The sequence below is a fragment of the Arvicola amphibius genome, chromosome 12 (assembly GCF_903992535.2).
Source record: "Arvicola amphibius chromosome 12, mArvAmp1.2, whole genome shotgun sequence".
NCBI classification, from domain to species: domain Eukaryota; kingdom Metazoa; phylum Chordata; class Mammalia; order Rodentia; family Cricetidae; genus Arvicola; species Arvicola amphibius.
In genome coordinates this window covers 3,258,052-3,282,639 of record NC_052058.2, presented here as the reverse complement: position 1 = coordinate 3,282,639, position 24,588 = coordinate 3,258,052, and the positions used below count along the sequence as shown (strand labels likewise).

At 50.5% G+C, this 24,588-nt stretch overlaps 1 protein-coding gene across 1 annotated transcript; it reads left to right on the top strand.

Annotated features, from left to right (window-relative positions):
• The first annotated feature begins 1,381 nt into the window (after positions 1-1,381).
• Positions 1,382-14,152, top strand: Rd3 (RD3 regulator of GUCY2D). Its single transcript, XM_038348465.1, has 3 exons — positions 1,382-1,484; positions 13,198-13,509; positions 13,861-14,152. Exons 2-3 carry the CDS (start codon positions 13,214-13,216, stop codon positions 14,150-14,152), a joined length of 588 nt encoding a protein of 195 aa, XP_038204393.1. The 5' UTR covers positions 1,382-1,484; positions 13,198-13,213.
• The last annotated feature ends 10,436 nt before the right edge of the window (positions 14,153-24,588 follow it).

The following is a 24,588-nucleotide window of genomic DNA, read 5'->3' as shown; positions in this document are numbered from 1 at the left end:
TTAGCCTGCCTTACAGGATGAGACTGAAGCCCAGATAATGATGGGTCAGCGGTGGGAGGGGCCACCCCTTGACCAGGACTGCTTCCATGTGCCTATTCTTGGCCTCTTTAAACATCAGCTCACTTCAGGACCTGAGGGCAGACCTGGGGTCTCATGGGATCTCTTTTTCCCTTTCCCCAAGTGGCTATATTGGATGGACCTCTTTTTTTTTCCGTTTTCTGCTTTTAACTTGACTCTTGTAATTGGCTTATTGAGGACCCATGGCTGGCCCTGCTTGGGACAAGTCTGATAAATGGATCACAGGCATCCATGTGAGTTCTGACACCATCTATGAGAAAATGTGAACATCAATGAGCTTCGTGCATTCTGCACAGACTCATGAGTGCAATCTGAGCAAGAGTGTGTAGGGTATCAGCAGGACACATGGGAGTACATGCATGTTCTCAACACTGCTAAAACACATGGGAGTAAGTATCAGAAGTACTACCTACTAAAGATGAATGGATAGGGGTGAGCACAGGGAGACAGACACGGATGGGGTGAGCACAGGGAGATGCAGTCCAGGAGGAGGACCCCTGAAAGTCGCACTTTGAGACCACCATGCATGGGCTACAACGACTGCAATTAGAAAGACCATCTACACCAAACGAAGGCGAGGATGTGAAGGACCTGAGACAGGATAGCTCATGGATGGGGCAGTAAGCAAGTGTGATTGGCATCCTGCCTGTCGCACAGCAGAAGTCAGCACAGAAGTCAACAGTGGCTCCGTGTCCTCCCAAGATGCTGATTCATGAAGGCCTTTGTTCATGCAGAAACCCTGCATGCTCCTCACAAGCCTCAGCCCCAGGGCCTTGGAGTGGGGTGTTATATAACTGATCTTAAACTCTGGTTTCTCCCGACTCTGCCTCCTCAGTGCTGGGATTACAGGCATGGACCACCATGCCCAGGCGTGGTGTAGGCTTTCATTTATAGGTCTGTCCAGAGTTTGGGCAAGGGACACCTGCCCCTGCCCTGCTCTCTGGTTACAGACAAAGGCCGTCACTGGGGGGAGTGTGCCTTTGGGCTGTGACAATTGGGGGAGCAGGTGAAGGGATTTGCAAGGTGCTCAGAGGTTTTCATGAGAGATGGGGATTGCAGACCGGTGGGTCCCTCTTCAGAGGGGCGGATCTGCGGTCAAATGATGAACATCTGATCCCACACTGCCTTAGTGACAACCGCGTCTGTCCCAGAACAAAGATCATTGCCTGAGATCTCCTGCTGCCCTGATTGTTTGCCTCTGTGTGGTTCCAACACGTTACACAATTGACGTTTGTGTCTATGCTTCACGTGTAGGCCCAGTGCTGCAGACAGCAGAAAGTGTCAGATTCCCTGGAACTGGAGTCACAGACGGCTATAAGCCACCATGTGAGGCTGGGAACTAACCTCAGTCCTCTTTAAGAGCAGCCGAGACTCTTTAACTACTGAGCCATCTCTGCAGTCCCAAGGTACTGTTTTAACAAGAACAAAAAAGAAATAGCAAACAATAACCACATAGAAAATATCAACATGTTCTTATGGATTTTGTATGAGCTTGAGACCTGTTCAAAATAAGCGAACAGATAATTTTGCTCTCTGTAGCCTCAGGCGGCCAGGGCAGGAGAGAGATTTGTTATTCCTTACACATCTGTGCCTTGTTGCTCTGGTGTCGGCTGCAGGATTAACAGACTTGGATCAATCAGAAGAGGGAAGCTCAGTGTGGAACTCGGCAACTAGCCCAGGGCCAACTGCAGCACCAGGCTGCCTTGCTTTGAATCACGTCATAGATGGCCACTTGTTTCATGTGAACCCTGGGTTGGTTGTTTAACTCGCAGCCATGTTCTTCCGTGTGTAAAATGGAGGTTACACTCATTGTGCTGGCTGGTACGGACTTAATGCATTTAATGATAATTTTAGGTTTTTGCACGTGCATGAGCAACATGGCGCTAGTTGCACAAATTAAACTCCCATGAGGCGAGCTTTGCGGGCACCTGTGGAAAGATTCAGACTTGATGTGGGGGTTGGATCGACCTTTATCTAGTGACTCAACCTGAACTTGTGCAGAAATGTGGTCCTGTGGTCAACGCCATTAGAGACAGATACCCTGGACCAGCAGTTCTCAACCTGCGGGGTGTGATCCCTTTGGGGGGTCACATGACCCTTCTACAGGGGCCGCCTAAGGCCACTGGAAAACATAGGCATTCATGATTCATAACAGTAGCAAAATTACACTTACGAAGTAGCAATGAAAATAAAGTTGTGGTTGGGGTCACCACAACATGAGGAACTGCATGAAAGGTCGCAGTGTTAGGAAGGCTGAGAACCACTTGCTGTAGAGGTAGAGTCTGTGTGATTCAAAAGCACAGAGGATTCCTGAGCTCTCTAGAGGTAAAAGTCTGGTCAGAAGGAGGCTTGGACAGGAGGAGTCGGCAAGGGAATGGAAGGGGAGAATGCAGGGGAAGTCTACCAAGGGATGTGGGAAAAGCTGAGTCGATCCTCATTTTTGGTTTCACCAATAGCAGTACTCCAAATCAGAGTGGCAACAGAAGCCAGGTAACTGTTGCTATGTTTACCTGCCTGGGTGACTCTGGGGACCGGGGCATCCAGGAGGGGCACAGCTGAGTGTTGATGCTTCAGCCCTGGGCACCCGGAGCAGGCTTCTCTGGCGCCAGCTGGGCACAACAGGGAGGAGCTCTGGTCAACAGGGAATTCTGAGTCTGTTCCCAGCCACCCAGACCAGGGAGCTGTGGGCCGAGCCTGGGTTTCCCCCACACAAACCAGGACTGCTGGGGAGCTGAGGGCAAAGCAACATGGGAGCCCCCAGTCTTCTTCAAAACCTAGTTCTGGTTGACAATGTGAGCATTGAGGCTCGGGGCCAGGATGCATGAGGGTGAGAGAGAACAGGCGCATGTCAAGGATTTGCACATTTCTCAAAGGATGCAGAAAGGGGCCCTACCGTAAGTCCAGGCTCCATAATGTTATCAGACTTGGGGTCACCACTTGTTTGTGCTCCAAGTCCGGTCCAGTCACCTCTCTTCAATAAGGCAATTACAAGAACCCAACTAAAAGGGAAAAGCAGAAAAAGGAGATTTATTTAATGTGGCCACACTGGGAAGAGAGATAAAGGGATTCAGAGACAACCCCCCCCCCAAGTCAGTGAAACCAGAGTTTAAATAGAGGTGGAGGATATCATGTCTAAGCAGTCCTGGTAGAGGTGTGGCCCGCCTACTGCTGACCTGTCCTAGCTTGAGTTTCGGTCTCACCCTGGAAGGTGGACTGGCAGGTGAGAATGGTATGGAATCTCTTTCCAGCAGAGATCTGGCCAGGGTCTTTCTTTCTCCCAGCCAGGGTGAGAGTCCGGAGGGGGGGGCGGGGGGCAGAAATTACCATATCCTATTGGGTCCATTGTTACACAAGAGTCCCTTTAGAGTATCTTTGCAGGGTCACCCAGCAAACAGATGTCCAGTCCAGATTTGGATCCTGAGAAGTGGCCCTTTGAAGGGGATCGACCCTCTCAGCTCTTGGTTCACAAGGCCTCTGTCTCTGTACTAGGATCCTAGAAGGAGGGGAACTTCAGCCATGTCTCCAAGATGTGGAGAGCAGACAGAGGACCTTGAACTCTGAGGGAAAAGCCATCAGAGGACAGGACACAGAGTTCCAAAAATTTGTCCTTTATGGCCTGGGACTGCACAGATCCACCTACATTCCCAGTGCTTTGAGAATTGCTTAATGTTCTGCAAATTATATGCAAATATATGCAAACTATGCAAAAAGAGGATTGAAAGGAAGCACTGACTGCCCTGAGGATTAGGGGGTTTGGTCCTCCTCCCCTTAAAACTGCTTTGGTGACATCATAAAGCAGGGAGGCCAAGTTTCTTCATTTTGGTTTTGTGCAAATTTTTCTTATCCAAACTTTGTCCTTTTATAGAGACCAAATAATTTGTCACTGCATGTTCATTAAGAGATGTTTTCCATCAGGGGGTGGTGGCACACACCTTTATTGCTGTCACTCAAGAGGCAGAGAAGTGTGGATGTCTCTGAAGCCAGCCTGGTCTATAAAAACTAGTTCCAACACAGGTTCAGAAGCCACAGAGAAACCCTATCTCCAGGAACAAAACAAAGAGAGGAGATGTTTCCCCAAAAATGAACAAACTTGTCAGCAGGTAGTTCAGTGGTTCTCAACCTTCCTAATGCTGTGACCTTTAATGCAGTTCCTCATGTTATGGTGACCCCCCCCAACCATAAAATTATTTTGTTGCTGCTTCATAGCTATAATTTTGCTACTGTTGTGAATTGTAAGTATTTGGGGAGATAGAGGTTTACCAAAGGGGTCATGACCCACAGGTTGAGAACAGCTGAGCTAGGTCAACAAGTAACACTCTCTGTTCTGAGTGCAAGCAGGCCTTCACCTGGAGTGCAAGCACCCCTTCACCTGGAATGACACCCGAGCTCCTGGTTGTGCTTCAGGCATGAGTGAGATGCAGGTCAGGTCTGTGTCTGGTGGCGGAGGGACCAGGCTGTGGCTCAGGTCCTTCCCTGCCACCCCAGACACAGACCTGGCTTGAGTCTCCCATCCGGCCTAGGGCAGTCCACCAAGGATGCTGCTGCTTTTCCCAAGGCAAAGCTAGAGAGTGCTTTGTCGTCATTGTTGTCTTTTGGATGCAGAGTTGGGGATGCTGATACACCTGTAATTCTGAAGCACCTTCTCCCTCGCCCGACAGTTTGCTTCTGATTTGTGTCAGAGCAAAGCTCCAAACTTTGTCTTGTCATTTCTGTTTCCAGTCCTTATTACATGAGGCCCCGTGCCTGGAAGTTTTCACGAGCCACTTGTTCCTATGGAGAAGCAAAAGGGGTCTCTGACCCCAGATGCCCACTGGTGCCTGGATGCTAGGCTGTAGCCCTCTGCTTTTCCTGCGGTTGCTTGGCAACTCTATTCTTTTTTCTGTGTGTGGTGGGTGAGATTGAGGAAGTCACAGTGCTTTTGGCTTACCTTCTGGGATAGGGCCAAGGGCACTAGTTTAAAACAAAACAACAAACAGGCGAGTAACAACAGCTCTGGAGACCTTGCTGCCGGCTTCTGAAAAGTTCTAGCAACCAGTGGATTTCACAGAGGGCCAGTTCCATCCCCCCTCCTTCAGCCTGGCAAGATCTTCTAGTATTTCGAGGTCTGTGAACCGGCCTCTTCTCTCAAAGAGCCTTTGGAACTCAAAAGGAAACACAACACAGATTTCCACACTGCACATACATGGGGACACAGCCTGACTGACTGACTGCACACAGACACGGGGACACGGCCTGACTGCACACAGACACGGGGACACGGCCTGACTGACTGCACACAGACACAGGGACACAGCCTGACGGCACACAGATATGGGGACAAGGCCTGATTGCACACAGACAGACACGGGGACACGGCCTGCTTCATTCCCTACTTCAGAGAAGAGGGGATATATTCAGTTCTTTCACTGATGCTGGGTGTCATTGTTGGGCTCAGGAGTTCTGGGAGTTGCTGAGGCCACAGAGGTGTGGTGGGCAGAAGTATGGTTCTTGCTTGCTTATTGTTTGTGGAAGTTCCCAGTCCCTTCTGACACCGTGATGCCAGTAGGCACGGGAGTAAAGGACATTGGTTGCTCCATGCTCAGGGAGTCTCAGGACTGCAGCCCTATAAGGTGATGGCCTGCCTTCTCTGTCTTCATCCTTGGTCCTGGGACTGGTGCAAAGCACACAAGTCAGACTTTAGTTGAGGTAATACGGAAGGGGCTAGGCAGGCAGAGACAAGGAAAGTCTCCCAGAGAGAACTGTCCCCAGTCCTGCTCCTGGCTCAGGGCAAGGCAACCACTCTGATTCAGGGGAAGGGTGCTGTCACTTGGTCACTCTTGTCCTGGCTCTTGCCTCAAGTTGCTCTGGCCTTCGCTGGCCTTGGATGGAGGCCACCTGGGAACTGTAGAGGAGGTTCCTAGCCTGTCCTTTCATGTCCTAGGACTGTCATGATGTGAGCTTGCCAAGAGAGACATTTGACCTTAAGACCCAGCTCCTGACAGGAGACCCTACTACCTCTGCCAGGCGAAGGAAGGCAGAAGAAACTGCACACTAACCACCTTCTACCCAAAACCTCCGATGTGCGTGCGGGAGGGGTTCCAGTCTGAGTGGTCTGGCCTGGCCTACATTCTTCTTGGCTGAACTTTCTGCTTTCATTTCCAACACAACTGAATGAGACATGTCCAGAGCCACCCCATTCCTGCTGTGGGTTCAGCCACCCCTAGGATCAGTGTGGGCTGTTGCAGCTCACTGGGCCTTCACGGGGCGCCACTCCTTCCTCAGGGCCTTTTAACATCTGCAAGACACACACTACTCGTGGCCTAGAGCCAGAGTAGCTCACACGTGGCACCGTGTCCAGAGAGCGGAAAGGCAGGGGACTTGTGGTGAGTGGGATTAAGGGCACAGCAGGGAGCCCGTGCCAGCCCCTGATGCAGACTCCAGGGGATCCACTTCCTCTCTTCTCCCTGGACCTTCCTTTGCCCTCTGTGCCGGTGCTTGGTGTGAGGGAAGGAAAGACAGAGAAGGCGGCAGGTAAGGGAGTGGAAACGGTGGAGAGAAGTCGCCCTGGGCCCCAATTCCCAGGAAGACGTCCGTTCGGAAGAAAGAGTGCATCTGGTTCAGGAACCATCCACCTGGCATCTGGGGACATCTGCCATGAGTAGATGCGCCAGGAGTCTGGTGAGGTCCTGGCACCTCACTGGGTGGTGCTGGGAAAGGAAGGGGTTCAGACGTCTCCTGGGAACAGAGCTCTCTCTCAGCCCGATCTTCTTGCCATCTGTGTCAGGTCACACTCCCTCATCAGCTAATACTGCTGCTGGCCAAGAGGCTTAGGTGGGTCTCCATGGCAACCGCAGCTGGCCTGCCTCCAGGTTCTGCAGGGAGTAGTGGCTCAGCTCTAGGGACAGACACACACTCCACAAACACCAGCGCAGCTGGGGCCCTCCTCCAGTTGGTACCTCCGGTAAAACAGTAAAACGTCTCCGACAGGAGAGGCGTCCAGGAGGCAGCCAGCAGAGAAAGAGTTGGGGGGGGGCAGTGTGAGGATGGTGCCCACTGCTCTACCTCTGCCTGTCTGCAAATGCTCAACTTTCTACTTCCCCTAGAAAAGATCAAGGCTCTCTCCTCCTAGAGTGGGAAGCAGAAAGCAGGACCCCTACAGTGACATTGCCCCAGAAGGAGGTGGATCTCAGGTAAGAGTGTGTGCGCACGTGTGTGTGTGTGTGTGTGTGTGTGTGTGTGTGTCCCCAGAAGTGACAGCTTCCTGCCCTCCAAGTGAGCAGCTGCATTTTTAGGAGTCAGCCACACTTGGTTATGAACTTGGAGGGGAGACTCCCTGGCCATCTGGGAACTAAACAGTAGGCTGGATCTAGGAACCAGGTGGTGGTGGAAGGCTCCCTCAGTCCTCACTGGTCAAAGATGGGGTCGGGGGTTGCCTAGCCTGGGCACAGCAGATTTATTCTTCATAAACTTGTGGGGAGCCACGGCTGTTGTCTACTCTGGGCAGAGTGAGCCTCGGAGAGAAACCAGCCTTGGTGTTCCCTCTTGTACTACACAGAGGACACAGGCAAGGGGAGAAAGCAAATCTCAAGTCAGAGGGTGTCATCCATCTGGGAAATATAAGTTCAGCACCTCTGGAGGGCAGAGTCAAATCTAGACATACAGCAGGCACCAGGGAATGTGTGGTCCCCTCCTCAGTGGAGCAGCCTATGAGGTCCCAGTAAGGTACCAGCGAGGGAACCTGGATGGAGGTGGGGAGGATCCAGTGGGTTGTGACATTGGGGTGGAGGGAGTTTCTTGGAGATTGTCCACCATAGTCAGACCTGAGTACTTGCCCCTCTGCCTCAGTGCTAAGAAAACTGATTGAGACTCCATCCATCCATCGACCCTTCTGCCATTCACCCATCTACGGCCCCATCTATCCACACGTACAACAGACCCACCCATTCACCTGCTCTCTCACCTGCCCATCCATCCACCCACTGACCCATCCATCCCCACACCCAGCTGCCTGTGCAGGTGCCCATCCTTCATTACAGATGCCGGAGTGATGGGGCCCATGGCCACTGAGGTCCATGCCGTCTCCGTGGGGAGCAGTGAGGGCCAGACTACAGGAAGAAGTTGACCCTCAGAGAAGGGTTTGAGGGTTGACCAGGGAGGCAGAAGGCTCATAGGCCAGGCCTGTTCACACCTGGCTCAGTGAATTATAGGTAACTTTTCTAATGCCGAAAAGAAACAATGCTAACTTGCAGCTAGTAAAGTTGACCTTGGGCCTCTGACAAACAGAGCCCAGGAGAGAATTAGTGAGAGAGAGCAGTTACACATGCTCTCTGGGCCTCTGCCAGAACCCAGGGTCTGACCTTAGCTGATACTGCTGCTCTGAGAGGTAACCTATGCTCTAGGACAGCCTGAGTCAGGTGCCCGTAGACACTAGGGTCACCAGGAACGCAGCCCTCTCTAGCCTGCAGATACTCAGCTGAGCTGTGGGAGCCCAGCCCTACAAGGGCAGAGCAGCAGCTGCTGGCCTGGGTGTGGCTCCCTCTGGACTAATAAATCAGGGTTCTTGGAGGAAGGACAGCATCCCCTTCATTTTGTGGCACCGGTGAGCATAGTAGTCCCCTCTATTGTCTAGGACCAGACTTCTCTTCCCTTGGGATTCAGGGCAGGCGTGGAGCGTTTCTAAGATGAAAAGCCACTATCCTCAGGGATGTCCAGAAATGGGTGGAGGAGAGACTCAGAGTGTGAGCAGAGGAGGCAGTGTAATGAAGGGGAGGGGCAGGGGTAGGAATGAGGGCTTGTGTGTGGATCAGCCCCAGGTGCCCACAACCAGCTTCTCTCAGAAGATGGCGGCTCAGCCCAGGGCCAGGGAAGCCAGGATCCAGGTTGGAGTGAGACTTGCACTAAGTCGTGGGGCTGGAGGGCAGGGTAGGCTTTCCTTTCTGTTCCAAAGACTTCTGGGGGTCACTAAGAAAAACATTTCTGAAGTGTTTCTGAATGAAACATCACCCAAGCTGGAGTAGAGAAAACCAGCTCTTTAGAAATGCAGCCAAGGAAATATGCAAAAGAACAGCTTATAACATAGCGATATCTGTGCTTTTTTTAGAAATAGGTCGGATTATAAAATCTAGTGACATACCTAATAAACACCGTATTTCAGAGTAGCGGTGAACACGCAATATTCACAAATAACAACGTTGAAGAGTAGGGACTATATTTGTGATCTTGGCTGGAGGTAAAGTCTCAGGTGTCAGGATATTCCTGGGCTATGTGGTGGGCATTCCTTCCTGGGGGAGATGCTACATTAAAATAATTTAGATTTATTTATTTTATGTGTTTGTGTGTTTTACCTGCATGTGTGTGTGTGTGTGGTGTGTGTGTGTGTGTGTGTGTGCGCGCACGTGTGCGTGCTCCACATGTGTGACTGGTGCCTGTGGAAATCAGAAGTGGATATCAGATATCCAAGAATTGTGAACCACCAGGTAGGTGCTGGCCCCCTGCAAGAACAGAAAGTGCCCTAAACTGCATAGCCCCTTCTTCAGCCCAGAAATGCTACATTTTAAGTTAAAGGTGGAAACAAAGTTTTTCTAAGTTTGTAACTTGATTTTCCTAGGACCCCAGGGAAGAGTCCCAGCACTAAGGACCAGTGACAGCCACAGGTGGACCAGTCTTGTGATGTGAAAGCTCTTGTCAGGCTTACCTAATTTTACAGGAACCTGAAACAGGCGCCCTCATTGCCCCTCAGGTGCAATTCCCTCAGGTGGGAAAATTGAGACTCCGGTCATCTGAACATAGGCTAGATGCATCAGGTATGGCTGGTACTCTCTCCCAAGTCTCAGGATGTCCCATCTGAGACAGAAATTGACCAAAGGGAAGGGGGACAACCAGGCCCCCAAGCATGTCTAAGGTTGAAGGGAAGGGAGACTGTGCCCCTTAGCGGAAGATACCCAGGGAGAGAGGAGAGGAGTAGCTACCATCAAAAGCAGCTTCCATCCTGCCCCATCTCCCAGCCACGGGAGAGAGACATATCCCCAAGATATGGGGATATGGGGGTCTTCACAGTCTTGGGACCTTCAGTATCATCCTAGCTGGCTTTCATTTCTTCTTTTCCCACTTCATGTTACTGTAGGCCAGCATTCTGCCTGTTTTCTCAGTCTTCTGGCAGGCAGAGGGGCCGTGCTGACTTCTGGACTGTGTACCAGGTTCTGGGAGGGCAGACCAAGGACTTCACACACCTTCTTTGGAGTGTCACAGAACTCTGGGGCGTGTGCTACACAGTGTGCCAGTCCCGTGTGTAGATGAGAACCATACAGCCTGGCTGAGAATGAGGCAGAGAGTTCTCAGTGGGGTTCCTGGACATCCTCTCAGACGGTCACACAGGGATGGCAGAGGTACCTTCCATCTAGGAGAGCTGACTCAGCGGAAGCATTGCGATGATACTCTATAGACCCCCACCTCAGACTCCAGAGTGCTTGGATCACAAGCACACACCACCACACTTGTTCCTGAACACACGCTCCCCGAGGGAGCCTCACATCTAGTGCAGTGGAAGGCATGGCACAGGCCCACGGTCTGCCAACCTCAGGCCAGCCCGGCGCTCTACCTGTGCCTGTGGTAGAGAATTCCACAGCCGCATGTGTGGGCATGCAGGGAAGTTGAAAGAAAAAGACAACACCAAAAGGCAAACACAAAACCCTAAGATAAAACAGCTGTTTTTGCTATATGCTGGAGTCACACATTTGTGTGTGTAAACGCCCATGCGTGTTGCTTGTCTGAATGGTTAGAATGTAAGCCTGCCCACACCCACAAACACTCCAGCACAGTCTTCTAACACGCTCTTAGACCCCAGGGCTGCTTCATACCTAAGGAAACCAACACTCACTCCCGTAGACCCCAGGGCTGCTTCACACCTAAGGAAACCAGCATTCACTCCCCTAGACCCCAGGGCTGCTTCACACCTAAGGAAACCTGGCAGTCACTCCTAGCATCCAGGCTGGTATCTGAGCCTGTCAATGAGGCTGAGTGGGGAGGAAGCCTCCATGACAGGCTCTGAGATCCCCAAGGCCCTGTCACAAGCTGCAGTGGTGACTAAAATGTGAGGGACTTTGGAAGCTTGCCCAGAGTTCTGTTCCTGAGGGGAGCAGGGCCTCCAGAGTGGGCAGTGAGGAGAGCTGAGGAGCAAAAACTACAATCCCGCAGAGCGAGTCACACAGTCTGGCTGGTCCTGGAGTCTGTCTGTCTGACAGCTGTCTAAAGACTGTCCTTCCCTTCCCCCACCTCCCCTCCCCATCCTGTGGCCTTAAGAACTTAATCGGGCTTGCCCCTAGAGCTTCCTGGGGTAGCAGCTGGCACCCGGGACAGAAATAGCTGCAGCAGAAATCTTGCTGCTGTTGGATCTGAGCCAGTGTGGAGAAGCACGGGGTGGCGGCAGAGGGAGGGGGGAAGAAAGCTGAGAATGCCCTCCCCTTTCCAGTGAGACTCCCAAGCTGGGGCCCAGAAGTTTAGGATTCACAGAGCTCGGGTCTCAGGAGGCCCACCGAGCCTTAGTCTCTGAAAAACATCTGCCTCTACAGGCCAGAGAGAGGGGCCCAGGAGGCCCCTCTTGAGACCAGCTCTGGAGAGCAGTTGAACACTTCCCGGGGGGTACTGGTACTGGCCATTTGGACTCCATCTTTTTTGTTGTTGTTGTTTGTTTGTTTTTTAATCCTTTTTGAGACAGTGTTTCTCTGTGTAATAGCCTTGGCTATTCTGGAACTCACTCTGTACACCAGGCTGGTCTCGAACTTATTATAGATCCATCTGCTTCTGCCTCTTGAGTGCTGGGATTAAAGATGTGCGCCACCACCTCCCGGCTTACATTTTCATCTTTTGTGAACTGTCTGTTCATTTTATTGGTCCACTTACTGACTCTGTCCTTGGAATTCTTGCTTTTTTTAAAAAAAAAAAATTCTTTGTATATTTTAGATATTAATTTTATGCCATGTGTGCATTCATCAGATCAAAGGTTCTCTCTTGCTCTGTAGGCTCCTACATACAGTTAACTTTCCTTTAAAATGTCACCTGGCTCTGTCGGTCCACTGTCGGCCTTATTTCCTGAGGAACTAGGGTCCCACTGAGAAAGTCCTTGCCTATGCTTGTGTCTGAAGTGTCCCTATGGTTTCACTCACAGTTATGGAAGTCTGATCACTCTGGAACCGGTTTGCGCTGTGTTCTGCGCAGGCAGCCCTGTGCACACCTGGGACCGGGGCTTGGTCTTCCACTCAGGCTGCCATCTCTCTCAGCCCTGGTGTCTGATGTCTGCCCTAACTCTTACCCTCTCACCCACAACTGCTTCTCTGAACCCCTTTATCACCTAGTGTTCCCCATAGATACTGAGTGCGCTCGGCCCCAGTCATGAGATTCAAGTTTTGTGTCCCGTGGAGAGCAGCACCCCCACATACTTCCCTGTTTGTGGCCCTCCACTGAGTGGCTGATGCTTGCTGGATGATGAATTATGAACAGACAGTGGGTGAGTTGAGTTTTATCAGGGCGATGTCGACCTACACACTTCTAAGTGTACCAGCCTTAGTCTGGAGGGATCTGAAACAGCGTTTTCTTATGGGACTGGGCATACGGTGTATCTCTCTGTGTGTGTGCATGCATACGTTTTGTATCTTGTGCTGTGTGCGCTGTGTGCATCGTATGTGCATATATGTGTATGTGTGTTGTTTGTGCTGTGTGTATGTGTGTGTTGTGTGTATTCCCCCATAGACCATGGGGATATGTATGATTGTGCTCAGCTCTACATGGACTGTTTCCTGTTTCGGGTAGGCTTAGTGAGATTTAGGGAACAATTTCTCTGGATTCAGTCATCAGAATTCCTTCAGGATTCTTATCACCATGGTTGCATATGTTATTTCTTTGTAATGTTTACAGTGACCTGAGCTTATTCACCACTGCTTCTCAAATGGCCCTATCTTATTTTCTATAATTATTCTGCTTAAAGAGATTGTGACCTACATGAGGCTGCACAGCTGTAAGGGGTGGGGGTGGGAGCGGATATTTTCAGCTGGAGCCCAACTCTCTTCTCTCCTTCTTAGTCTCTTGGGTTTTCCACTAGCTGCCAAGGGACACAGGCAAAACCCATCCACTTCTTCTCTGTCACAGCAGGGCCTGGGGGACCATGTCCCTCATCCCATGGTTCCGGTGGAATGACACCCCGCCCCGGCTGTCAGCCCGGAGCCCAGCTGAGATGGTGCTGGAGACACTGATGATGGAGCTGGCTGGGCAGATGCGCGAGGTGGAGAGGCAGCAGAGGGAGCGTCGCAATGCAGTCAGGAAGATCTGCACAGGAGTTGACTACAGCTGGCTGGCCAGCGCGCCCAGGCCCACCTATGACCTCAGCCCTGGTGAACGGCTGCAGCTGGAGGATGTATGTGCCAAGATCCACCCATCCTACTGTGGGCCTGCCATCCTCAGGTAACCCTAGCATTGCCCTGGGGACCAGCTGGGGGAGATGGGACTATGTGATTACACACAAAGACATAACCAGATGTGCATCTCAGAGCAATCACTAGGGCAGGTGAGGCACAGAAAGTCTTACACAGCTAGGCTGCAGTCTCAATGTGTACCTTTGAGGACTCTGCCCCTCCCCCAGCCTTAGGCTGGTGTCAGGTTACTTGCCCATGAGCTTGAACCTTGCACAAAGGCAGGAAATTGAGGCTCAGAGGTGAGCAGAGCTGGGTTTTGAGCTCAGTATTGACTGGGACAAGAGTAAGGCAGGGAGTTGCCGGCAGGTGGGATGCTCAGCCCATCACGTCGTCCCTGCAGGTTCCGACAGCTGCTGGCTGAGAGGGAGCCCGAGGTGCAGGAGGTGGCGCGGATCTTCCGCTCCGTGCTGCAGGAGGCCCTCGAGAAGACAAAGCAAGAGGAGGAAGCCCATAAACTGACGCGTCAGTGGAGTTTGAGGCCTCGCGGCAGCCTGTCCTCTTTCAAAAGCCGTGCACGCATCTCCCCCTTCGCCAGTGACATCAGGACCATCTCGGAGGACGTGGAGCGCGACGCGCCACCCCCACCACGTACCTGGAGCATGCCTGAGTTCAGGGCGCCCCAGGCCGACTGACCTCCATGGGCGGGCACCTGCTGGAGGGAATGACAGGCCAGTGACCAGGTTGCCGGTGCTGGAACCGCCCCACCTATCCCGAAGACCCACCAAGCAGCACTGCTGACCACCGAGCCACCTACCCCATGGAGCACAACTGCTAGGCTACAGGGAGGAGTCAGGACTTGAGCCCTATTCCTCCCCAATAAGGTCTCCAGGTCCCAGTCTGATGCAGACACAAGGCCTGGCATCGTCTCCTTCCCATCTCCTACCACTGTCTAGAACAGGGGACAAGCGTCTGCCTCCTCCTCAGGGCTTGCATCCTCATCCCAATTTCCGGGATGCCCTATTCACCCCCATCCATTCAGGGCATGTCTTCTGACGACCAGATGACACTCACTGCAGGGTAGCCACAGTCTCGTAGTCCAGGACAGCTGGTGGGGACCACAGAGACTGTTCAACTCACTCTTGAGCTAGCGGTAAAAATGAAGTCTCCCAAGGGTCTCACTGCTTTTGCCTTAACCCTGGTCCCTCTAGTGTGGAACTGATCCTGCCTCTGAGGACCAATGGCTACATCTCCAGCCGCTGTATGTAGTCTTACCTCTTCCTTACCACCACATGGGTCAGGTTGGGGTCAAGTAGTTAGGAATAGTTAGGATGATCACGACCCTCATAGTGTTATCATGTGGAGTGTGGCCAGTCCAGAGTTAGGGCTGGGAAGCCTTCAGACACTGCTGCTGGCGCTGAGGCCTCTGCTCACACCTGCCCTCCAGTTTCCCTAGGAAGTGAGGTCACCTCCAGTGTCTGAGCGACCAGTCCCACGTAGTGTCCTACAGCTTCCTGCTCTAACTGATGGTGCACACGTCGGCCGCCTGTGAAAAATCTGGAAGGCGAGGTGCCCCCACACACTCTGGGCTAGAAGCGGGGTTCGGGATAGTGGGTGAGCCGAGTGTCTGTCTCCAACTCCCAGTGCATGTCCAGAAAACACACGTGAACCTTATAATAGTGCAAATGAAATGCCAGGGGAGGGAAAAAGTACCAGGGAAGGCATGTAGTCTCTGGCTCAGTGGGATGGCTCCAGGTGTGCGTGTGTGCGTGCGTGTGTGCTTGTCTCCCCTTCCTTCTCCTCCTCTCTTCTCCTCTTCCTCCCTTCCCCTCCACTCCTCCCTCCTCTTCCTTCTCTTCCTTCAAGACAGGATCCGACTATTCTGACTGGCTGGTCAAGCGGTTCTTCTGCTTCAGCCTCCTGAGTGTTGAGGCCACAGAATGGACACTCCTTTTAGTGATCTGGTTTTGGGTGACTTCCCTGGAATCTGGATTGAGAGTGACAGGGTAACTCCTCTCATCCACTGTTGTCAGGATGAAGACGCCGACTGGCTCATTAGTGTAATCCGGTCTAAATAAAAACATGTTGAACATACCGTTCACTAGAAGATACTGAAAAGTTCACTTGGCTGCCAGGCTCTGGATGGAGCCCCAAAGGGACCTGTGCTGTGTGATGGGGATTCACGTTGATTCCGTGCATTTGTGGATGCTTCAGCTGTGACACCCAGAACTGAAAAGACCTTGAAACAAGTCTACAGTTGGGAGGAGATGCTGAGGGATATGGAGCTCACCAGGCACCCTGGCTGAAGCCCTCATTGGAAGGAAGGGAGGGAGTTTCAGAGGCGCCTTCCGAGGATGACTGATTTCTTCTTCCAGGTCTCATGAAAGGAAAGGAAATCCTGAGGTGGTGAACTTGCTTTGGAATGACAGGCAGGGCGGCCCATGTCCCTGCCAGCTTCCTCAGTGCTGTCCTGCTTTGTCCCATTTTGGCTGTGACATGCAAGCCCGCAAGGGTTCCAGAGCCAGCTCTCTGCACCCAGGCTGTTAAAGGGACTAATGGCACTCGCTGCCATTTCCACTTAAACTCAGGAACAGCAAACAAAAGTGTCTGACAAGCAACTGGTGGTGGGGGTGGGAGGGCTGGATGCCTAGAACAATGATGAATTCCCTCTGCAGCCTCTGCCTGCTAAGCTGGGGCTGGAGCTGCATTACAGGATGACTGCGTGTGATTTGTGGGGCCTTTTATTTGTTATGAAAACTTCCAAGTACTAGAAAGTAAAGGGAACTTAAATAGTTATTAATATTAATAACTAATATTTCAAACAGTTATCTGGGCAGACACTTTAATATGAATCTCAGTTATATTTCTGCACTCCTGAGTACTTCAGTGTGCTCTGTAAAGAGAACATCCCAGAAGGTGGGGTAAGAAAAGAATGTGACACATGCTTTTGTCTGAGCACTCGGGAGGCAGAGGCAGGCGGATCTCTGAGTTCCAGGGCAGCCTAGTCTACAAGGCGAATTCCAGGACAGATGTGTGTGTGTGTGTGTGTGAAACATTGCTGTTCAAACTGCTAATAACATTAACACTAACTCTTTCACATTATCTAATAACGAGCCCACACTGAAATTACCTAGATAGAGACTTTCTCCAACATATGATCCTGCGGTTTGTTTCTAAGAATGAGGGTCCATAAAATCCCTCACATCGACAGAAAATTATGATTGATTTGCACTCGGTTGTAGTGCTCTGGACCTCTACAATGGAGAATTGTTTGTGGAGCACTCTGGTGACAAAGAGCAAGCTAATAAAGGATAGTGACCCCGAGAGTCACTAGCTAAAGATGCTCTCTGCTCAGATCATCATCGTAGCCGTTTGGGAAAATTCTTCAACACAGCCAAGACTCTAATTCTCTGAAATAATGTCTGCAACAGTACCGAAAATACAGCCGTTTGGATGTGGGTGCTCTCGTAAGGGTCTGACTTAAGGCATGGTGAGCAGCTGTGGGTGTGACCAGGAAAGATGCTCTAGGGCCCCTCCTTCAGGGTAGTCTGTGGATGGAACCATCACTAATGGCATGATGTGGGGTAATGAGGCCTTGCTGGTGGAAGGGGGAGTCACTGGGCTCTGTCCCTGGCCTCTTCACCTGCCCCTCTCTCCACTTTCCCAGATCCAGGATGCCCGTCCTCTGCCTCACCACAGTTCCAAGTCAGTGAGGCAGAGCGAGCGTGAAACTTCTGAAATTGTGAGCCAAGCCGAGTCCTTTCTCCTCCATGTGTCCGGGGTAAGATGTCCCGGGATGGGAGAGCAAGCACCACACTCAATCTGCTTTTTGTTCGAAGCCGCTCCTTGCCACACCCATTTGCTGTGTGTCTCTGAGCTTGCAAATAGCAACGAAAAAACCATTTCCTCTTCTCATTAGAGACAGAACTAAAATCCATTAAAATAATTCAGGGGAGATAGCCATAACCATAACCGTAAAGGCAGGTAATAAAAAAGTATTTTATTTTATCTTATTGTGGGTTAGAGAGAAAATCCAAGGCTCAACCATGGTAGGCAAGCAATCCACGGCGTCTTCACTGCCGCTGACGTCCATGTCAGATGCCCTCATTCTAAATTTCACCACGTTAGCAAGCATTCATCCAGTAACCAACAAAGCACGCTACTTCAAAGTTTATCAGACAAACCAGATTTTAGACAATCATCTGCACATGTACATGTGTCTGGAAATTAGCTCCTGCCGCTTTCTGTGTAGTCATGTGTATTATATTAAATCAACATCATGAGCTCTAAAGGTGCTAGCCGAAAAATAGAGATGCTTGCTAAAGGTTTTCTCCACCATAGCTAGAAGAAAACTAACAAATACTTTTTAGAGTTTCCCAAACATTCCCGAGTTTGTCTATTCTTGAGAAAAGTGCTCACAAGCCCAGAGAGGCTGCATGTTCTAGTATGTTCCATCACGGTGTCCAGCTCAAGTCCAGCTGTGGGTCCTCTCCTGAAAGAAATGCAGTCCTTACTCCCTAAGCCCGCTTTCCCTGTCTTGGCTGGGGAGGTGAGAGGTCTGGACACAGTGGACAGGAAGGAGGAAGACGTTCCGGGAGCCAGCTCTTTCTCTAGTTCTGAACTGGGACCTATGCTGCTGGCAAGAGCCTATTCTGGCCTCCACTGCGGCCAGGCACATCTGCTGGACTCTCACCAAGTGTCCAGGTTTCAGATCAGGACAAAAGCAGTCACAAGCAGCAGGTAAGCAGACCTGACCCACAAAGCTGTCAAAGGAGTTGGGAGAACTTCATCTTTTCACCAAGGAAGCCAGCGGTGACTGCCACGGACAGAGGGTTGTCTGTGGTAGAGAAGTTCCCTTAAGAACTTCTGACTGGTACTTACGGTTCACACAGCACCTCAGGGTCATCTCAGGAACTGACAGGTGCTGTGTGCTGGCCTGGGTTTTGGGATCAGCACTGGGACCAGGCTCCTCCACCTGCTGCACTGCAGTCTGCAGCGCAGTCCCTTGGAAGAATAGCCCAAGCATCCCTGTCACTGTGCTGACCATGCAGAAATGTGTATGCCCTTACTCCCCAGCTCTCCTTCCATCAACACCTTTCTGCCTCCAGAGTGTGTGAGTCTCAGGTGCCGGAGTCTTTTATGCCTGTGTTTCTTCCAAACCCAGAGTAAGCACTTTACACATACAGGATGAGCATATGGATCTCAACATAGAGTTTTCAGAGGCAGAGGGAGAAGCATGAGGCATTTTTGATGTGTCTCTACTGCTCATCAGATTGTTAGTTCTCAGAGGCAACGGTCCATGTCTGATTTCAGTTTACATCTCCCAAGCTATGGCTGGCACGTGGTAGAAAGTCAACACACTTTTTATTTCACTTATTGTGCTAGGTAGTTTTGTGTCAACTTGATACAAGCTAGAGTCATCTGAAAGGAGGGAACCTCAGTTGAGAAGATGCCTCCATGAGATCTGGCTGTAGCACATTTTCTTAGTGGTTGATGTGGGAGGAACCCGTCCATTGTGGGTGGGGTCATCCCTGGGCTGGTGCTCCTGAGTTCTAAAGAAAAGCAGGCTGAATAAGCCACGGTGAGCAAGCCAGTAAGCAGCTCCCCTTCATGGCCTCTGCAGCATCTCCTGCTGCCAGGTTCCTGCCCTGGTTTGAGTTCCTGTCCTGACTGCCTTCCAGGATGAAGGAAGTGTAAGTTGACTTAACCCCTTCCTCCCCAAGTTGCTTTTGTCATGGTGTCCATCATTGCAATAGTCACCCGAACTAAGACACTTGCCAACATTTATTGAACAGTTCTGTATACAGTATCCACCGGGGAGCTGGGTCAAGATGGGACTACCCAAGGGGTTCTCCTCGATAAGATAAAGCTAAGTGTTTGATGATCTGAGTTGCCCAGACAGCTCTGGGAGGAGGTGGGATTTCCTGAGAACAGAATGACAGGTGTGTGTGTGTGTGTGACTCAGTGAGCCTGGGTTGCTATACTCATTTTGACAGTGCCTTGCCCACTGTTGCACTTGAGGTAGATGCATCTACTTGGCATGGGTCCCTCTGGAGAGAGGCAGAGGCACCCACACTAGTTCTGCATGGTGTAGTGATCAGTCAACGCTGGACTGTGTACACAGCAGTGGAAACATTCCTAGCTATGTTACAACTGAGCACAACGCATCGCTCGCGTGCCAAGTGGCATTGGGGCTGAAAACCTCCCCGTCTGAAGTGCAGTGATGGGAGTGCTGTCGACCTCAGTGAGCGACGGAGTGAGCGACGTGCTGCTGTGTGGTCCCTGCGGTGCTTCTGCTGTGACTTCAGCAAACAAGGCAACAACTACAGGCAAGGATCCCGGAGGACAGCCTGGTTGTCTTAGTCCTGTGTGTGCTGTGACCCTTTCAGTAGGACAGGACTTGGAGGCAGCCCTAGTGATTACAATTCTGACTCAGACCAGCAGGTGTCAGTCTCTGCAGGACGGAGCCAGGCCAACGTGTATGCTTATGTCTTAGTTTTCAGCAAAAGTTAAAAAAACTTATATGTAAAAAAGCTTATTGATGAGGATACAAAGAAATATTTTGGGAGCTGGAAAGATAGCTCAGTAGTTAAGATCGCTGGCTGCTCTTCCAGAGGATTTGAGTTCAAGTCCCCAAACTTCCACTGTGGCTCCAGTTCCAGGAGATCCAATGCCCTGTGGCCTCTGTGGGCACTACGAATGTATATGGTGCATATACATTTTTATGCAGACAAAACACCCATACACAGAAACTAAAAATAAATCTTTAAAAAAAATCCCCATATGTCTGGCAGATGAACGCCTGAGAACGTCTCAGAATGCCGTTCTGTTCTCAAAACAACCCGCGTTTTCAGAATGACTGGTCTTCACAGGCATTCATTTAATCTCTTTTCTTATCTTTAATACTTCTGCCATCTACAGGATAAAAGCCTTAAACTTCTGGTTTAGTTCTTTTTAGTTACAATTTTTTTTTCCTAAGTCAGGGAGTTTTTTGAACACATAATTCTGAGAGTAGAGACCCTCAAACCTCCCAAGATTGAATACAGAATGTGAATGAGCATTTTATTTCCAGAGCAAGGTACAGCTTTTACTGTGTGTTCTAAGCGACGGGACTCTGAGCTTAAAGCTTGTCTCTGCACCCGGCGCACGCTGTCGCTCACTGCTCCGGTGCTTGGTCGGCGGCGGAGACGTCAGTCGGTCGCAGCCCCGACTGTGAGCGCCACTTGCTGGAAACTTCCCTCCGGCAATAGAGCCGGAGGAACCGGGAACCCCGCGGACCTGAGTCCCACGGCCCACCGAGAAAGGCTGGGCGGGACTTCCGGGAGAGCTTGCACCCGCCCCGCCGAAACCGCACAGCGCGGGGGCGGGGCAAAAGGCTCTTTCGGCTCTCGCGGTGGGCGGGGCTGAGCCCTCTGGGCGACTTCCGGTTAGGACCCTCTCGGGTGTGGGTTCCTTTGCAGCTGCTTCCTTCCGCGGAGCCTTGTCACGCTTGGTGGACGGCGTCAGGCTTTGTAATTTTGTTAGTCGATCGTGACCAGGGTTTGAGACTACATGTTTTTGCAAGTTAATCTGCCTGGGTCTGAGGACCGCTTCCGTCTAGCGTCTTCCTTTAGTGTTCCGGGGAAGTGATTTTTCTTCTCGTTTTGGAGTATTTCTTGCAGGTTTGGCTCGGGCGGTCTTTGCTGGCATACTTTACACAGTGATGCTGTTTGGTGGCTGATCTTTCTGGTTTCTTTACTCGACCTTTGTGTTTTGATAGTTTTTGACTTTTCCTAGGAGCCTGGTACTCACTGGATAGGACCTCCAAGGGTTATTTAAGGTGCATCTTATGTTTCTCCAGATTTCTGGTAGACAGCTTTTTAAAAAATTACAATATTCATTTCCTTCTCTGTGAGTCCTTTTTATTATTACTATTTTCTAATTAGAAATGACTAAGGTCTCCCAAATATTTTCAGTACCAGTCTTGGAGGTGATCATTATATGTTTTCTCCATTGTTTAAATTAGTGGGCTTTCCAGTGGTGATTCCCCACGTGCAGTAAATGAATATGAATCACAGCGCCGTGCCGTTAAAGTTCCCAGAAATGTGGAGACAAAAGCCAGTGATACAGAAATGATGATGCATCACAAGCGTGTGGGATCTATGGGATGCTTTGCTGTGGACTAGAGGCAGGGGCTTGTGGCCTCTGTCACCAGCGACTTTAATAACAGATGGGCCCTCCTCACCCTATGAGCCCCCAATAGCGTGTGCTCCCAAGTCAGGCCCAACCCCAACACCTACAAGAGGGGCACGCCCCTAATTCTTCTCTTATCTCCTATCGGGTGTGTTTTCCATAGCCAGTCCTTACAGTCCCCACTCCAGCCTGTCCCTGAAGATGCAGACTCAAATAGGGAGGGGAGACAGAACAGAATGCTGGGAAGAAGGGAAGTGAGTCAGACGCCTCAGGCAGTCGCCATGAAGCCAGCCACCAGGTCAGACATGCTGAATCTTCCCCGTAAGCTACCACCTCGTGGTGCTACACACATTAATAGAAATGGGTTAATCAAGATGTGAGAGTTACCCAGTAAGAGGCTAGAAACTAATGGGCCAGGCAGAGTTTAAAAGAATACAATTTGTGTGTTATTATTTCGGGTGTAAAGCTACCCATGCGGGAGCTGGGCAGGAACGCAGCCCGCTGCTCCTACTACAACACTGGCCTTGGGGGTCTCAGTAACCTGTGTCTCTTTTTGTGTGTGGGTGTTTTGCCTACTTGCATGCATGTGAACCACCACAGGTATGCCAGGCCCATGGAGGCCAGAAAAGGACATTGGACGCCCTGGAACTGGAGTTACACATGGCTGTGATCAGGTGCTAAGAACTGAACCCAGGCTCTCCGGAAGAGCAACCAGTGCTCTCTGCAGAGGAGCCTTCCATCTCCATGACTGTTCCAGACTGATGTGTACTTACTTAGGTGTGTGTCTGTGCATTTGAGTACAGGTGGCTGTGGTAGAGCTTCAGGCAGTCACGAGCTCCCTGAAGTGGGTGTGCTCTTAACAGCTGAGCCATCTCCTGGTATTGTAAATAGAATCTGGCTGTGAACATCTTGACTCCCTGAAAACAGTCAGGGGTCAGAATTCAGAGCTATAGATATACGTCAATATCACACTCTCCTGGAACCCTTACATACCCTCCCTGAGAATATGAACTCCCTTTTGCCTACTGTATTGCTTTTTCATGAGGAACCAAGGTCCTATGAAAAATGAAAATAAGAACTTTAATCTTATTGTTATCTAGTGAAATAACTATTCAACACACCAAAGGGAAATTTATTTACATGGATCCACCTTTTCCAGAACAAAAACCTATGACTTTGATTTTGTGAAAAAGTCTGCTGTTTGCTGTTCTGTTCTTCTTTAGTGACAGAGGAACTCTGAACTCTAAGCAAACCACACCCCAACATTTTATATGCAAGAGGGCCGGTTAAAACTCAAGGCCAGTACTTTGATAGGTTCACTTTAAAATGTTTTCCATACCAACCACTTACAGTATGTGCTGCTGGGATGGCTCGGGGGTGAAGGGACTTGCTACCAACCCTGACAACTTGAGTTTAACACCCCCGGACCTGAATAGTAGGAGAGAACCAACTCCTAAAAGTTGTCCCCTGACTGCCACTGTTCCTGATAATGTTTTCTTTCTTTTCTTTCCCCAAAGCTCAAGTTACAATATGATCTCCTACTTCAGAAGACACAGAGAAAGACCTTTGAGATTGTAGTGTTATTCTTGGTTGTCAACTTGACTACATCTGGAATGAACTACAGTCCAGAAGTGGTGGGCACACCTGTGAGAGATTATTTTTGCTTGGGTGAAGCCACATCTAGTCTGGACTTCTGAGGTAGGAAAACACACACTTTTGACCCAGGTCAGAGGTAGGAAGACACAATTTTCCTCTGGGTCATGCCTTCAGCGGGTAGCCTGTCTAAGGACAAGGAAGAAGGAAGCTTCTGTTCCTTGCCTGCTCATTCTTCCCTTGCTTGCAATCCAATCCTTCACTGGCAGTGGAGCCCACTTCTTCAGGATTCCAGTGCCTACTGAAGACCAATGGAGACATCCAGCCTTGTGGACTGAGCAGCTACTGGCTTCTTGGACTTTCTGTTCACAGCTAGTCATTGTTGGATTAGGTTTACTGCAGTCTGTCAATCATTCCAGTGAATTCCATACACACACACACACACACACACACACACACACATACACACACACACACACACACGAGAGAGAGAGAGAGAGAGAGAGAGAGAGAAAGAGAGAGAGAGAGATTCATTATGAAAGTTGCTACTTTAGAGAACCCCGGCTAATACAGAGATGAAATAGGAACAGTAGAATGAGAGAGCTGCTTGTTGGTTTCCGGCTGCTCAGCTATCTTAGATCCGAAATAATCACACAGAAACTGTATTAATTAAATCACTGCTTGGCCCATTAGCTCTAGCTTCTTATTGGCTAACTCTAACCCACTTCTATTAATCTGTATATTGCCAAGTGGCTGTGGCTTACCAGGTGAAGTTTACAGCGGCTGTCTCCGGTGGCTCCATGGTGTCTCTCTGACTCTGCCCTTCTTTTTTTTTTAATATTTATTTATTTATCATGTATACAATTTTCTGTCTGTGTATATGCCTGCAGGCCAGAAGAGGGCACCGGATATCATTACAGATGGTTGTGAGCCACCACGTGGTTGCTGGAAATTGAACTCAGGACCTTTGGAAGAGCAGTCAATGCTCTTAACCACTGAGCCATCTCTCCAGCCTGACTCTGCCCTTCTTTCTCCCAGCATTCAGTTCCATCTTCCCCGCCTGCCTAAGTTCTGCCCTGCTATAGGTCCAAATCAGTTTCTTTATTCATTAATGGTAGTCACAGCACACAAAGAGGACTTCCACATCAAGGGACAACCCCACAGCATGTCCCCAGTCTGGCCTTTTGGGCTGGAGATTGGGTTTCTGGGTTATTCTGAGGTCATGGGTAGCCATCGCTGTAGCAGGGCTCACCAGCAGCCAGGTACAGTGTATTCTAAGATGCACCTGTTTTCCGAGTTTTGTCCTGTGGCGGCGTGACACAGAGAGATTGAGACTCCTGGAAGTTGGCCAGGTAAGTTGTTTCTA